Source organism: Colossoma macropomum, unplaced genomic scaffold, assembly GCF_904425465.1.
Source record: "Colossoma macropomum unplaced genomic scaffold, Colossoma_macropomum, whole genome shotgun sequence".
Taxonomy (NCBI): domain Eukaryota; kingdom Metazoa; phylum Chordata; class Actinopteri; order Characiformes; family Serrasalmidae; genus Colossoma; species Colossoma macropomum.
In genome coordinates, this window is record NW_023494809.1 from 10,445,311 (window position 1) to 10,458,820 (window position 13,510).

The 13,510-nt window shown below is 40.2% G+C and overlaps 1 protein-coding gene across 3 annotated transcripts in view; it reads right to left on the reverse strand.

The window, feature by feature from the left end:
• Positions 1-1,381: 1,381 nt before the first annotated feature.
• Positions 1,382-13,510, reverse strand: part of LOC118799217 (raftlin-like) — a 146,300-nt gene continuing 134,171 nt past the window's right edge. For all 3 annotated transcript variants that reach the window (XM_036558956.1, XM_036558955.1, XM_036558954.1), the window contains exons 9-10: positions 13,017-13,092; positions 1,382-11,458 (exon numbers count right to left, since the gene is read on the reverse strand). In XM_036558956.1, coding sequence (XP_036414849.1) covers positions 10,922-11,458; positions 13,017-13,092 — 613 coding nt within the window. In that variant the 3' untranslated portion in view covers positions 1,382-10,921. The remainder of the gene's footprint in view (positions 11,459-13,016; positions 13,093-13,510) is intronic.

Consider the following 13,510-nt stretch of genomic DNA (forward strand, 5'->3'; position numbering starts at 1 on the left):
TATTAATGCATTGCAGTTATATAACAGGTAAGCTGCCTGCATTTACAAACAATATAATAACTCACACTTACATTATATAACGCAGCTCTATCATGTACTATAAGCAGTGTTATCATGCTTTACACCAGTGCACTGATATATGTGCTCAGCCTCTCTACTTAAACTGGCCTTAGGGTAAGAAGATTAAACATGGCATAGGATGGGTTATTTATAAAAAGGGAGTAAATGGAACAGATATGTGACCCAAACCTGGACCTGAAAAGATTATTGGATCTTAAACACTGGTTGGTTCAAATGTAGGTTCGGTGCACCAACTGCAATTAGCCACTAGACGGCACTGTGTCCATTTGCAAATGTTAAAGAGGTTGAGTCTTCAATTTTCCTGTTTTACCATCACCTGAGACAAACCTCTTACCCCTAATGTTATCAGCCGAGACATGTTTGGTGTCTAAAGTTGGCACTGAAGCTACGAGGCTAATGTAGCTAATAATGGCAGCTCACATGAATCAGCCATAACATTAAGAATCTCCTTGTTTCTATACTCATTGTCCATTTTATCAGCTCCACTGACCATATAGGTGCACTTTGTAGTTCTACAATTACAGACTGTAGTCCATCTGTTTCTCTGCACACTTTGGTAGCCCCCTTACACCCTGTTCTTCAGTGGCCAGGACCCTCATGGACCCTCACAGAGCTTATTGGGGTGGGGGATCATTCTCAGCACTGCACTGACACTGATGTGGTGGTGTGTGTTGTTGCGCTGGTATGAGTGGATCAGACACAGCAGTGCTAATGGAGTTTTTAAACACTGTGTCCACTCACTGTCTACTCATTTAGTACCACCTATCCTGGTGGGCCACCTTGTAGATGTAAAGTCAGAGACGACAGCTCAACTGTTGTTGCACAGTTTGTGTTGGTCATCCTCTAATCCTTCATCAGTGGTCACAGGATGCTGCCCACAGGACGCTGTTGGTTCGATGTTTTTGGTTCTCAGTCCAGCAGTGACCCTAAGGTGTTTAAAACCTCCAGCAGCACTGCTGTGTCTGATCCACTCGCACCAGCGCAACACACACTAACACACCACCACCAGCACATCAGTGTCACTGCAGAGGCAATCATCAGAAACCAAACATATCTTGGCTGATGAACGACATTTGAAGCAAGGTAGAATTTTATTATTCACCAAACTATCGCTTTAATGTTACTGTGCACCTCCTGTCAAGTCCTGCCATCATGTTTCTCAGTGTTTTCAGGATAAAGTGGCAATTTTCCATACATTATTTAGGAGTCTGGTCTCCCTGTGGAGAGGAATTTGTGCCAAATTGAAAAGCAATCACTACAGAAGAAAAATGTGAAATGCAATGTACACATGACATTACTCTTCCATTGTGACATGCAAAATATGTGCCAAAATGAAAAACAAAACCTCCATTACATTATTTACACGTCACTTGACCTCTTTACTGAAAAACAGTATATGCAGATTTGCATTTAAAACAAGAAATGCTATTGCCTTCCACCGTGCAGTTCTTCAAACAAGGTTAAATCAGTGTAATGGATCTTTTTTATGTTTAATTTTGGAACGTTATTTGTTTGAATGCAATGTCACATCTGCACTGCGTTTCACTGTTATGACTGCATTTCAATGAGCCAAATCCAAGTACTGCCAGGCCCTGATCATTCAATGGAATTTTATGGGTGCATGCATGGGGGCCCAAGCCACTAGGGGGCACCGCTGAGTAACTATGAGAAAATGACTTGCTGTGCCAGTAGTGGTGGGAGATTTACTAGAGGCACAGTGGAAAAAATAGCTAATCACAATCATAATCCTGACATAATCATAATCCTGACACTCTCTACCTCTTTCCTAAATGTCTGCTTCATTGTTTCCTGTCATCAGAGGTAAGATATAAGAGGTAAGATGACCTGCTGTGGCAGTATGCTTTAGCTAGAATGCTTGACGGTAGAGGTCTACACTCTCGCAGGATTCCCACTGGACCCCAAGGGGAGCGGGTGGGTAACCAGTCCACTGCAGGCGGGAGCGGGACAATCCCGCAAATGAATGAATAGCCTAAATAAGTAGAACGATCACTAAATCATATATATAAACAATATAAAATGATAACAGTGATACAATTCAAATGAATTAAGTCACTCTAAAGAGTTGCGAAGCAGCCGATCCTGTAGCTTACAGAGATGGTGGAGTCTTCAGCCCGATGGCCACAGCTGGCCAGCAAGACAACAAAAACAACCGCTCTGTGGTTTAATTCTTGCTTTGTGTTTACTGGGAATAAATGGTGAAGTTACTTCACAATGAACCCAATGGCCATGTCATAAGCCAGGTAGGCCCATTGAATTATTGTGCCTTGGGGCTGATCGCTGGATGATCTGGGCCTGAGTACTGAATGGTGGAAAGCAATATAACTATGCATTCATTACATTTTAGGATGGGTATTTAATTCTGACACAAATTCTGCATTTTTCAAATGCAAATCAAGTTTTTTTTTAGTTAAGAGGTCAAGCGACATGAAACCAACATAATAGAGGTTTTGTTTTTCATTCTGGCACATATTCTGCATGACACTGTGGAAAAGTAATGTCATGTGTGCACTGCATTTTACGCTTGTCCATTGTAGTGACTGCTTTTCAGTTTGGCTCAAATTCTCCTTTGTACTCCCTGGGTGTCTGTACCATCATTAGAGTTGTTGGATAATGGATACACCATTGATTTGCTGTGGTTGTTGTGGTTATAGTCCCACTGCTGTTGTGGTTATAGACTTCAGTCCCTCTGGGCTTTCCAAAGAGGCTGCATGTGCTGAAACCGGTCAGTCAACCCAAGACTCTTCACAAATGCTCATGGTAAGACCCGCTGAGCTGTGAAGAGCACTTAATAGCTTGAAGGAATGCTTCACACCAAATGCTAATGAAGCTAACAGTCAGTAAAAGATGGTAAAGACCAGTCAGCATGATGCTAACTGGTTCCATGCTAGCTGGCGCTCGATGTTAGCAGTGTTAGAGTTTTCTTTTAACGCTGTGGTGGTCAGAGAAGACTCTGCAAGAGTCTAAGAGCTGTTTGACTGAGAGTGTCTGAGTAGCAACATTTGATAATCTAGTTTATGAATTATCATGAGGTTGAAACAAGGACACAACAACATGTTAGAATAAGCATATTTAGAATATTTATGTCAGAAGTACTCAAAGGCAAATCAAATATAAATCATATTTATAATATACAAATTGTACAGAATACATTAACGTATAGTGCGGCCCATAAACCATTGGACAGTTGCAAAATTTCTCTTGTGGCTCTGTACTCCAGCATATTGCGTTTGGAATGAACGTGCAGAATGTCAGCTTTGATTAAAGGTGTGTACGTCTACAACAGGTGAAGCACACAGGAATTACGGTTTTAGAAATATTTCAGCGAACCATAAATAATTTGACAAATTAGCATGAAAGTGTCAGATATACCCTCAAAATCAATGGCTGCGTCAATTCTGTGAGTCACAGATACTGGGTATTTCCCCGGTGATGCCCTGCCAGGCCTGTAATGCAGTCATTTTCAGTTCCTGTCAGTTTTCAGGGGCTTTTCTCTTCAGCTTTGCCTGCAGGAAGCGAAATGCTGAGCAGTGCGATTCAGGGTGACTGACTCAGTCAGTCAAGAACATTTCAATTTTCAACCCTGAAAACATTTAGTGGTTTGTTTTCAGGTCTTTCTCCTTCTGGAAGGTGAAGCACTACTCTCTTTTAAACATTTGGGTGGATTTTCCATTCACATCAGTCACGACATTCAACTTAATGAAAAACTTTTTTCTTGTAAAAAAAAAAAGAGAAAATATATATATATATATATATATATAGCACAGCTGATCACAGCCATCCATGGCTGGGAGTACAAGAGAGCATAACTGTTCTCGCTCTCATGGTGGGTAGGATGGCCCTCCCTCACCCCCTACTCAGCGCAGTGGTAGTCAACGTAGCAGCCTGTTAACTGACGTAACAAAATTAGCAGTTAGCGTTCTCCTCCAAGCGTGTTGAGCTCTGCAATGGCATTGCGCTAACAGCAGATCAGAAAAATGTGGTGGAGCTTCACATGTCTCGGAGGAAGTTTGGGCTAGCATTGCATGAGAGAGAGAGACTTAGCTAGAAGGTAGAATTTGACAGGAGAAAATATGGATAAAAACAAAAGAAAGAAAGAAAGAAAGAAAAAATGCTACGTTATTTAAGTTTTGGTGATTGGGGGAATTTGGAGACCTCTCTGGTGGAAATGTGTAATTGCATGGAAATTATGGAAGAACTTGTTGCAACGTGGGCTCTGTTTCAGTGTGTCGAAAGAGATTTCAAAGAACACAAAGGACGTGTCTTTCGCAGCTATTTTAGCGTGATTTTTCTTCCTGACTTAGCAATGCTATTCCTTACAATTCTAACAAAAAACATAGTACAGCTAATGATTTTTATTTCATATTTATCTGTGTAAAAGACCACACTGTTAGGAGGGACGAGGTGTGTAATCGAGCTAATGTTAGCACAGCAGCAAATTCACAGTTATTTCCAACCCACAAGTCCCGATTAGCTTCCACAGTTGTGTAGCATTTTAAACTGGAACCTCTGGAACCAGCTAGCCTTTCGTAAACGTTGTGCTAGAACATGCTTACATGTTCGTTGTGTTCTTTTTAGCAAACTGTAAGCTGGGCTTTCAGTGTTTGAAGCTAGAGTTCTTCAGTTATTCACTACTGTAGCCTTCTGTGATCTACGAGGTTATTTGCTATTGCTAAGCTAACCAGCTTTTTGCTCTTTCTGTGGTTGACACAGTCTAACAATTCTGAATTAAAGCTGACAGTTCACACTTTGTCCTGTCATTGCCTTATTCCAAATCCAATATGCTGGAGTGTAGAGCCAAAACAACACAAACTACTTTGCTGTCCAGTTCCTTATGGACCGCACTGTATTTGACCTTTCCAAACAAACAGGAGATAATGTTTTACAAATGGCTGCGATGGACAACAATCGAAGAAGCAATCGCCAAAATGGCAGCAGAGTTCAAAATGTTTTCAGATATACAACATCATTTGTACTTCACCAGTGGAAAGAACAACAACAAAAACAAACAAACAAACAAACCAAAGGAAAAACAAAACAATAAAAACCCTTCAGTACACAGCCTTCCAGTGGTTGAATGAACCGAAGGAGGTGCGTGTTATTACGAGTAATAAGCTCACTCTCTCCACTGATGGAGGTTCTGACACACGAAAAGGTTACATAAAAGGAGCAAAGCGAGAATTAGCTGCGTTCGAGGGGAGAGAATGTTCTAGAAAGGGGCCGAGTGCTCCATTAGCCGCGGGTTGCCGTGGCGGCCAGGACCGGGTGGTAAGGGTTACTCGGCCTTATTTAGCAGATGAAGCAGGAGATCCTGTTTCACACTGCTTTTCACACCCTTGTTTTTCTGTCTCATTTGTGCAAGAAAGCAGAGTCTTCTGTAATCGCCAGAGGTCAAGCTGAGGCCTGTACGGCCCACAGTTGGACGCTGCTGACCAGACATGGACCCTTGGTGTCCCTGGATGCCTTTGACTGCAAATACATATCGCCGCTGTCATAACAAAACCTGGTAACCTTTCTTTAATGTACGTCAATGTAATGAGTTGAGTACAAGTCGTTTTGGGCTGCTCTTTATGAAATGTTTCACACAGTGTAAAGGGCAGCTGGCGTTTTCCAATGTTGTAAAAAAAAAATGTGAAATTGCGAGATTTTGCTTTGACAACGACAACATACTGAGGAAACACCGGTGGTGTTGTGCACGATGTACACAGCCAATCAAACGTTTGGGGACCCCTTGCCTTATTTCTGAATTTGAATTTTCTCACTGTTACTCTTCAATTAAGTGAAAAAAAAACAAAGGTTTTGCTCATATAAAGCAGCTATATGTTAATCCTTTGAAGATATTTAGCTTAAACAATCATGTTCATCAAAGCACCTTCCTTCATATGAAGATCAGCTTTTGCCTGAATAATATTTTTTCCAAACAACTGTTAAAGCACATATTAAAACTCTTTTGGCCTGAAAGATTTGAGTGTAGGTTTGTGAGGTTGTGTGCAATACATATCACTAATTGATGATATTGATGAGGGGGAACAAGGGTGGTGGTTGGTCTTGGTCTGGTGTGGTTGTTGGTCTTGGTCTGGTCTGGTTGTTCATGATCTGGTTTGGTAGTTCTTGGTCCGGTTTTGGGAGATTTAGGTTGGGTTTGGTAATTATTGATCTGGTTTGGTAGTTCCTGGTCTGATTTGGTGGTTCTTGGTCTGGGCTGGTTGTTCTTGATCTGGTTTGGTAGTTCTTGGTCTGGTTTGGGAGTTCTTGACCTGGTTTTGGGAGTTTTAGGTCTGGTTTGGTAATTATTGATTTGGTTTGGTAGTTCTTGGTCTGATTTGGTGGTTCTTGGTCTGGTTTGGTAATTATTCATCTGGTTTGGTAGTTCTTGGTCTGGTTTGGTTGTTCTTGGTCTGGTCTGGTTGTTCTTGATCTGGTCTAGTAGTTTATGATCTGGTTTGGTAGTTCTTGGTCTGGTCTGGTTGTTCTTTGTCTGGTTTGGTTGTTCTTGGCCTGATTTGGTAATTATTGATCTCATTTGGTAGTTCTTGGTCTGGTTTGGTAATTATTGATCTGGTTTGGTAGTTCTTGGTCTGGTTAGTTTGTTCTTTATCTGGTTTGGGAGTTCATGGTCCAGTTTGGGAGTTCTTGGTTTAGTTTGGTTTGGCAATTATTGATCTGGTTTGGTACTTCTTAGTCCAGTTTGGCTGTTCTTGGTATGGTTTGGAGTGTGCTGTAGGTTTAATAAATCATGTTTACAGCTTATAAATTACTTCTAGTTAAAATCATAAATAGTTATTACATACTGCACATAATCAGTCTCTTGGCTACTGTTAGCCTACTATTATTAAGCTATTAATTACAGTAATAGGCTTTGTCTTTTTCATGTCAAACAAAATAAATCAACGTCAAAATAATTTAAGCCCTCGTTTATGTTTCATAAGGGAACGTGTTCTGTGTGAGGAAGGCTGCAGCATAGCTTTAGTTATTTAACATTGTAGAGAATGTTTTGAAACCAAACATCATATTTACGTTGATATGATATGGACTATGTTAAAGGACACATTAAAGAGGAAACAAAGACTACAAGACAAATATGGTAAAAGTTATTATCCTAAAGCCGCCAAACAGCACATTTTCTGACATTCAACTGTCCAACTTGATTGAAAATTGTGATAAATGAAATCTATCTGCAATTCATGATATTATCATTGACTGAATGTATGCTGACATCACAAGGGGATAAATGTGTGGAGATCATTATTCGCAATTACGTCTCATATAAAGTTGTTCCTCCAGTTTTGTAGATTTCCAAAAAAGAAAAAATGGCATAATTCTATTGCAAAATGATCATTTGTATTAAAAACATTTTGAAAAGCTGGTGGTCCCCAAACGTTTTGCTGTGTACATACACTTCAGAAATGCTGGAGGTGATGTGTATTATGTATTTTGCACACAGAGAGATCAACACACAGCGCACATGAAATATTCATCACAGCCAACTAACTCGTCCCATTTGACGTCCAGCATCTACAAAGTAATAACGCAAAAAGACCCTTTCAAGTCGGGCTGACCTTGCAAGTTTTCTGAGGTTTTACACTGGAGTTTGTTCAACATTAAGGAATCTCATCTGAGAATTACAGACATAAACCGTATGACACATAGCCAAACCCACACGCGCAGAAGACGCACTGACAGCAGCGGAAAACACAACGCATAATTAATCACCTGCCAGGAGAGCGCAACAATCATAAGCAACAAAAGAGAAGATTATATCAGCACTTCTTAATTTATCAGAGTTAAGACAGCTGAGAGTGAACAGATGAATACCAGTTTGGAATGTTTTTTTTTTTGTTCAGTAAAGAAGAACACGGTAGTCATTATCACGAAGAAACGTTAATTCTGCCATCACGTTACAAAGACAAGCAAACCATGTCTGATCCGTTCTAACAAACTATGTGCCAACTAGGAGCAATTAAAATGATGAACACATCAGAAAAACAGCTTTGAAATGACATGCATCGCCACTCAAAGGTTTGGAATCAGTTTTACAATAATAAGAAAACAATTTGGCTTTAATCAAAGATGGCACTAACCTGATACCAGGTATCGGTTTTGGGCTGATATCAACAGGAAACGTTGGGTCGCCATACTCAGCAAATAAACAGTAATTTTGCATTAAAATGTGCAGAAGGTTATATACTTACTTTCAAAATTACTGAAAATCAATAAAAATAATTTAGCCAGGGTGCTCAAACTTTTGCATATGACAGTATAAAGTTATTTTAATATGCCAACCCTGCACAACTTCACAGGTTTCAAATAATTAATAGGAAGCTATAAAACAAAGAAACACAGTGTCATTCGTGTAAAGCGCCAAAAGCTACTTGATTGCTAACAGCACCCCCTTGTGAAGAATCTTCAGCCTGCTAAATGTGAACATGAGTTACAAGCCAGGTCAATCAGGTGCTTTCCATCTAAAAATGACAAAATCTTAGATGTGCGCAGACCAAGAAAGTTGGATAACAACACACTTAATGTTAGAGCTGTATAATGTCAGTAATCCATAAATAATAATATTAATAAAATAAACATCCAGAATACCCTGTATTTCAAAAGTGGTAGAGAGAACAAAAAATTTGCTACTCTTTCAGTTATTTAAATCTAAGATGTCTATGTTGTTACTGCTTGTAAAATATCCAAAATAATAATATGACAAATGATTCCAAACTTTTGAGTGGTAATGTAGATAAGCTCTACCCATCATGATGCATGGGGACATTGAGAAAAAAGATGTGACTGAATCATACTGAGATGGACCGGACAGTCGCTGTTCTTTATGAAGTCCAGGGTGATGCCAATATGGGCACAGTAGGCAAAGAGGGCCGAAACACTTTCCCCCTGGGAAAAGTGCAAAAGCTATTAGAATTTTACACAGGACCTCTTTGGTTATTTGAGGTCCAAAGGAACCGGCCCTTGGGCCCTTGCCGGGAGATCTATCAGACCACACACACACACAAAATAGGCTGGACATTAGGAGCCAGGATTTATCGCTGTGGGTAAACAACGCTGGTCCACGCTCCACACACACTTTATCTGTTATTCCATTCCCTCTGACACATTAAATAACTTGCAGATAAAACCTTAGCTTCTTGGCTGCTTTCCTGGGCATGGATTAAGCCTAGTCTTGGCCTAATTGACAGCGTCATTGGTGATTCTCTGTGGAAAATCCTTTTGATTCCGGGGCTTAATCTTTGTCCGGGAAGCCAGCCCGCGAGGTACAGTCAGCATCATGTGAACACTAAACGTCTCTTCCCTCAGTCGTCTTTGATCATAATCCCTACTGCCGCAACTACGCAATACTGGGGGACCTTTTGGAAAGACCGCAACGCCACCTTAAAAAACCCCATGACTCTTCTTACATGATGCTTTTGAAATGCTAACACTGAGAAAAATCCACACTTAGAGCCAGTATCCTTCATCTGGCCTTTTGTTGAACCAGTCAAAGGTTTGGACACACCCAGTCATGAAGGGCTTTTCTTTATATGAACAAGTCTTCTATTTTAGATTCCTCAGAATAGCCCCCTTTTGCCCTGATTTAGATCGGTAATGAAGAGCCTCCTTGGACACTTTCCAACAGGCTCAAATATGCTGAGACCTGCCTTTCAAAAATCTTTCAGTTTATAACTGATGTTTTGGAAATGAATTAATACAAAGGCATTGGCCTCACTATTACCATTTGCTTTAGAAATAAAGTTCTAGCAGAAGCCTTTATATGAAAATGTCAGATTATGAAAAAACATACATCTGGTGTGTCCAAACCTCTGACGAGTGCTGTATGTCTCATGACATCGTCAGATTATGAAATGAATTATGAATTGAGATCAGCTCCCATTGCTAATTAGAATGAATGAGAGGTCATGACATTCAGCTAATAGGTGTAACCTCATCCTCTGATGAATCCCTTGACACAGGCCAAAAAAGGTCAGACCCATTTAGCTTCGAGATCAAGCAAATGGATTCTACTCTGGATGCTCTGTGGCTTGCAGGGTAACACTTGTTTTCTGATAGGGAAGATTAGGACCTCATTTGTCTGGCATGTTATTGAGTCATGCTCCAACTTTTTCAGACTTTTGTTTTTTTTGGTTTCTGTGGATCGATGGGACTCTGGGATTTTGACATTCATTACCTCGGCGAGTGAGAAATAAGATAAAAAATAAACAGTCTGTTGCAAAGTCAGCACAGATTGTCTCTGGATTTCTCCGGCTCGTGGTTGGAAACGTGCTCCGAAAGCTGACAGCTTGAATGCAAACACATGTTTTCGATGTTATTCCAATGTAATTCTGCTCAGTGTGCATTTAATACTTTATGCTTGCTGGGAGCGTGACTGAACATATTCATAAATGTAAACAGAAGGACAGAACAATATCTTCTTTACTCTACAACAGATTGCCTTTCGCAACAATAGCCACCTCCTCCTCGTCTTATTTAAGCACACTGGATGCACCCACTGCTTACACAGCACAGTCTATTTTGAACTGAAGTGAGGTTCAAGATTATGGACATCGCAGGAGTCAGTATATTTCATCAGCCCTGGGCCTCTCTGGGCTTATACACAGTACATCCATAGAATTTTTCATATCCAGTGCTTTTACTGCTAATAATCTCTCAAGTGGGGAAAGTCTGTTTACACCCCACTGTTGTGGTCAGCATGGGCTATAAGAGGTCAAAGGAACAAGTCTGACATTTTTCTGTGATGTCTCCCCTGTTCATGTGTCGAAATGTTCACTTATCCTGTCCCCTACAAGCAGAGGCAAGGCAAACGGTACGCTTATTCCTAAATGTCTGACTCGGCCAGCGGTTCCGATTCCTCGGCAGATGGTGGGTGCTGTTGGTGAGTGTCCTCCTCTGTCCTGTCCACTCCAGGTAGGTCTGTTTGTTCTGTTTCTACCTTCATCTCTGTATTCGGATCACACTCCATCTCTTCATTTCCCATTTCTTCTTTTTTAACTTCAGTAGTTGAATCTGGCACTTTCCTGCCCTCTGACCCTTCTTGTTTCACTTCTACACCTTTTTCTTCTTGGTCTATTTTGGTCCCTAACTCTCCCCTGACCTCTCTGTCCCTCTCTACCACTTCCTCGCCCCTGTCCTCCATCTCTACTCCATCTCTCTCTCCATTTCTGCCCTCATTTTTCCCTTTCTTTTTATTCATGCCTTTGCTATTCTCTTCGGCCACATCATTCTCTGCTCCGTCCTGGATCTTCGATGGGTCATCCAGTTCTTTCTCTGTGGCCGTGCTTTTCTTCTTCTTGTTTTTTGGGGCGTCTTTGACCGAGTTCTTGGCGGTCTTGTTCCGCGTTCTGAAGATGAGTTTCTGCAACACAAGGGTGGGTTTACATAGTCTGTTTCATTTATGCAAATCAAGGACATCACTAATGAGTTTTCATTCAGAACAATGAAAGAGAGGTGGTTCTAACTGATGTTGGGAAATGAACTGAGAAAATATCAAGGGCCTGCATTTGGATCCTTAGGGACACAATGCAATTCACAAGATAATAAAAAAGTGTAGAGAAAACTCATCAATAAAAAGATTTGCAAACAACACATACCAATTTGCAGCAGTGAAATAATTAGTGAGCTATGCAATACAGAGGCAATACAGTCCTGTTTGAAAAGGTGCGAATACTTCTGAGATCCTTTAAAAATATTTCTACATTTAATTCTCATACGGCCAAACTATCTTCTAAATGTTTCAAAGGCTTCTAAGAAGCGTTTATCACCTCTAGAAGAAAATCTGGGGGTCACTGGTGATGATGTGTCAGAGATTAAATTCAGTTTATATGTGAATTTAACAGAGATTGCCCACAAGTGGTCCACATGATATTTTGACTTTTGACACAACCTCAACCTCATCTTCGTCTGGTTATAATTAATTGATAGTATTTTTATCACCCTATAATCCTTTAATATAGCCTAAAGTTTTTTCAAATAAATAACTTTTTCTGACATCTTATTTTGATCTGCCATGAGTATTAATCAGGCATTTTCAGATATAATATAGCATTTTTATAAGCTTACATTGTTAACAGGCTTTATCGGTTGCTGAACAAAAATTTACCACATATATCAGATAAAGCTAACTTAGCCACTGTTTTTTTAATGCTAATGCTTTAGACTGGATCCTCTCAAGAAAGCTGCACGTGAAAGGGCATGCTACCTTGTTATGGCAAATCCAAAAAAGCTTTGGGCTTCATAATTGTTTTTTTCTTACAGATATTAACTGAATACCTGAAATGTAATTTTGCTCATATTCAACATTCAACAATGCTTGGGGTCCCCAAAATGCCCATAAGAACATTAATGTGGACCACCGGTCTAGTGGGTGACAATTTATCCCTGATTTGTGCTTTAACTGGTTATAAAGTGCATACCATGAACTATCAGGTATATTAGAAACAGCCAGCTGAATGTTTGTCCAGCACTCTAAATGTTAATCTAAGGTAAACTCCAAGCATAGGTGTGCTTAAAGGCGCTTCCTGAAATGTACAGAATTTACAGAATTTTCATATAAGTAATTTCATATAGACTTGCTTATGGGGTTTCTGATGCTCTATGACATACTGGATCCATATACTTGGACAGAAATATGTTACATAGCTAAAAACAGTAGTATCAGCCATCAATGTCTAAAATCTCTACATTTTTGCCCAACATAACAACTTGAGGCTAGAGTATAATGATATAAATGTGCTGTTAGCACCATGCTAATTGGTGCTGGGTAAATCTCTATTACTTACCAAATATGACTACATTGCATTAGCCTCATAGCTGCAAAATGGCAAAATTGTATTCCTTTTATTTTTTGCTAAATTATTCCTTTAAGTGTTGAGTTTATGTGCCTGCATAACAGACTGAACTGAGGAGTTCTGCACCTTGGACTGTTTCCTTTTGAGAGGCAGCGCTGGTCTCTGCAGGAACACGATCTGCTTGGTGGACAGGCTTCCGTCACTTTGGGGAAAAGAGAGGGAGAAAAAAGCGAGATGAGGAAAGCGGCATTAGTTAAGGTTCAGAAATTTACATACTTGTGGGTCGTTAGCGATATTTCTAATGGCTTCCTCTTTCATGGCAGTCCTGGGGCCATTTCGATTAGTTACAGCCTGCTAAACTCTCAGTAACCACTTTCCCCAAAGCATTGTAGCCTTATTATGCCAGAGAAAGAGTTCAAATATGCTCTCTCAGCTATCTTTTGATGGTCTTCGCACTGTAATACTTTTAGGGACCTCAATCAGTTGCGCAAAGTAACACCTCCAGTGTACCATTAACACAGCAGTGAACACTGGAGGCCTGTTTCAATCAGTACATGCTGTTGCTAAACCTCTTTTTCAGACATAAGTAATGTCTGTGTATGAATTAAACCTGCCTATCT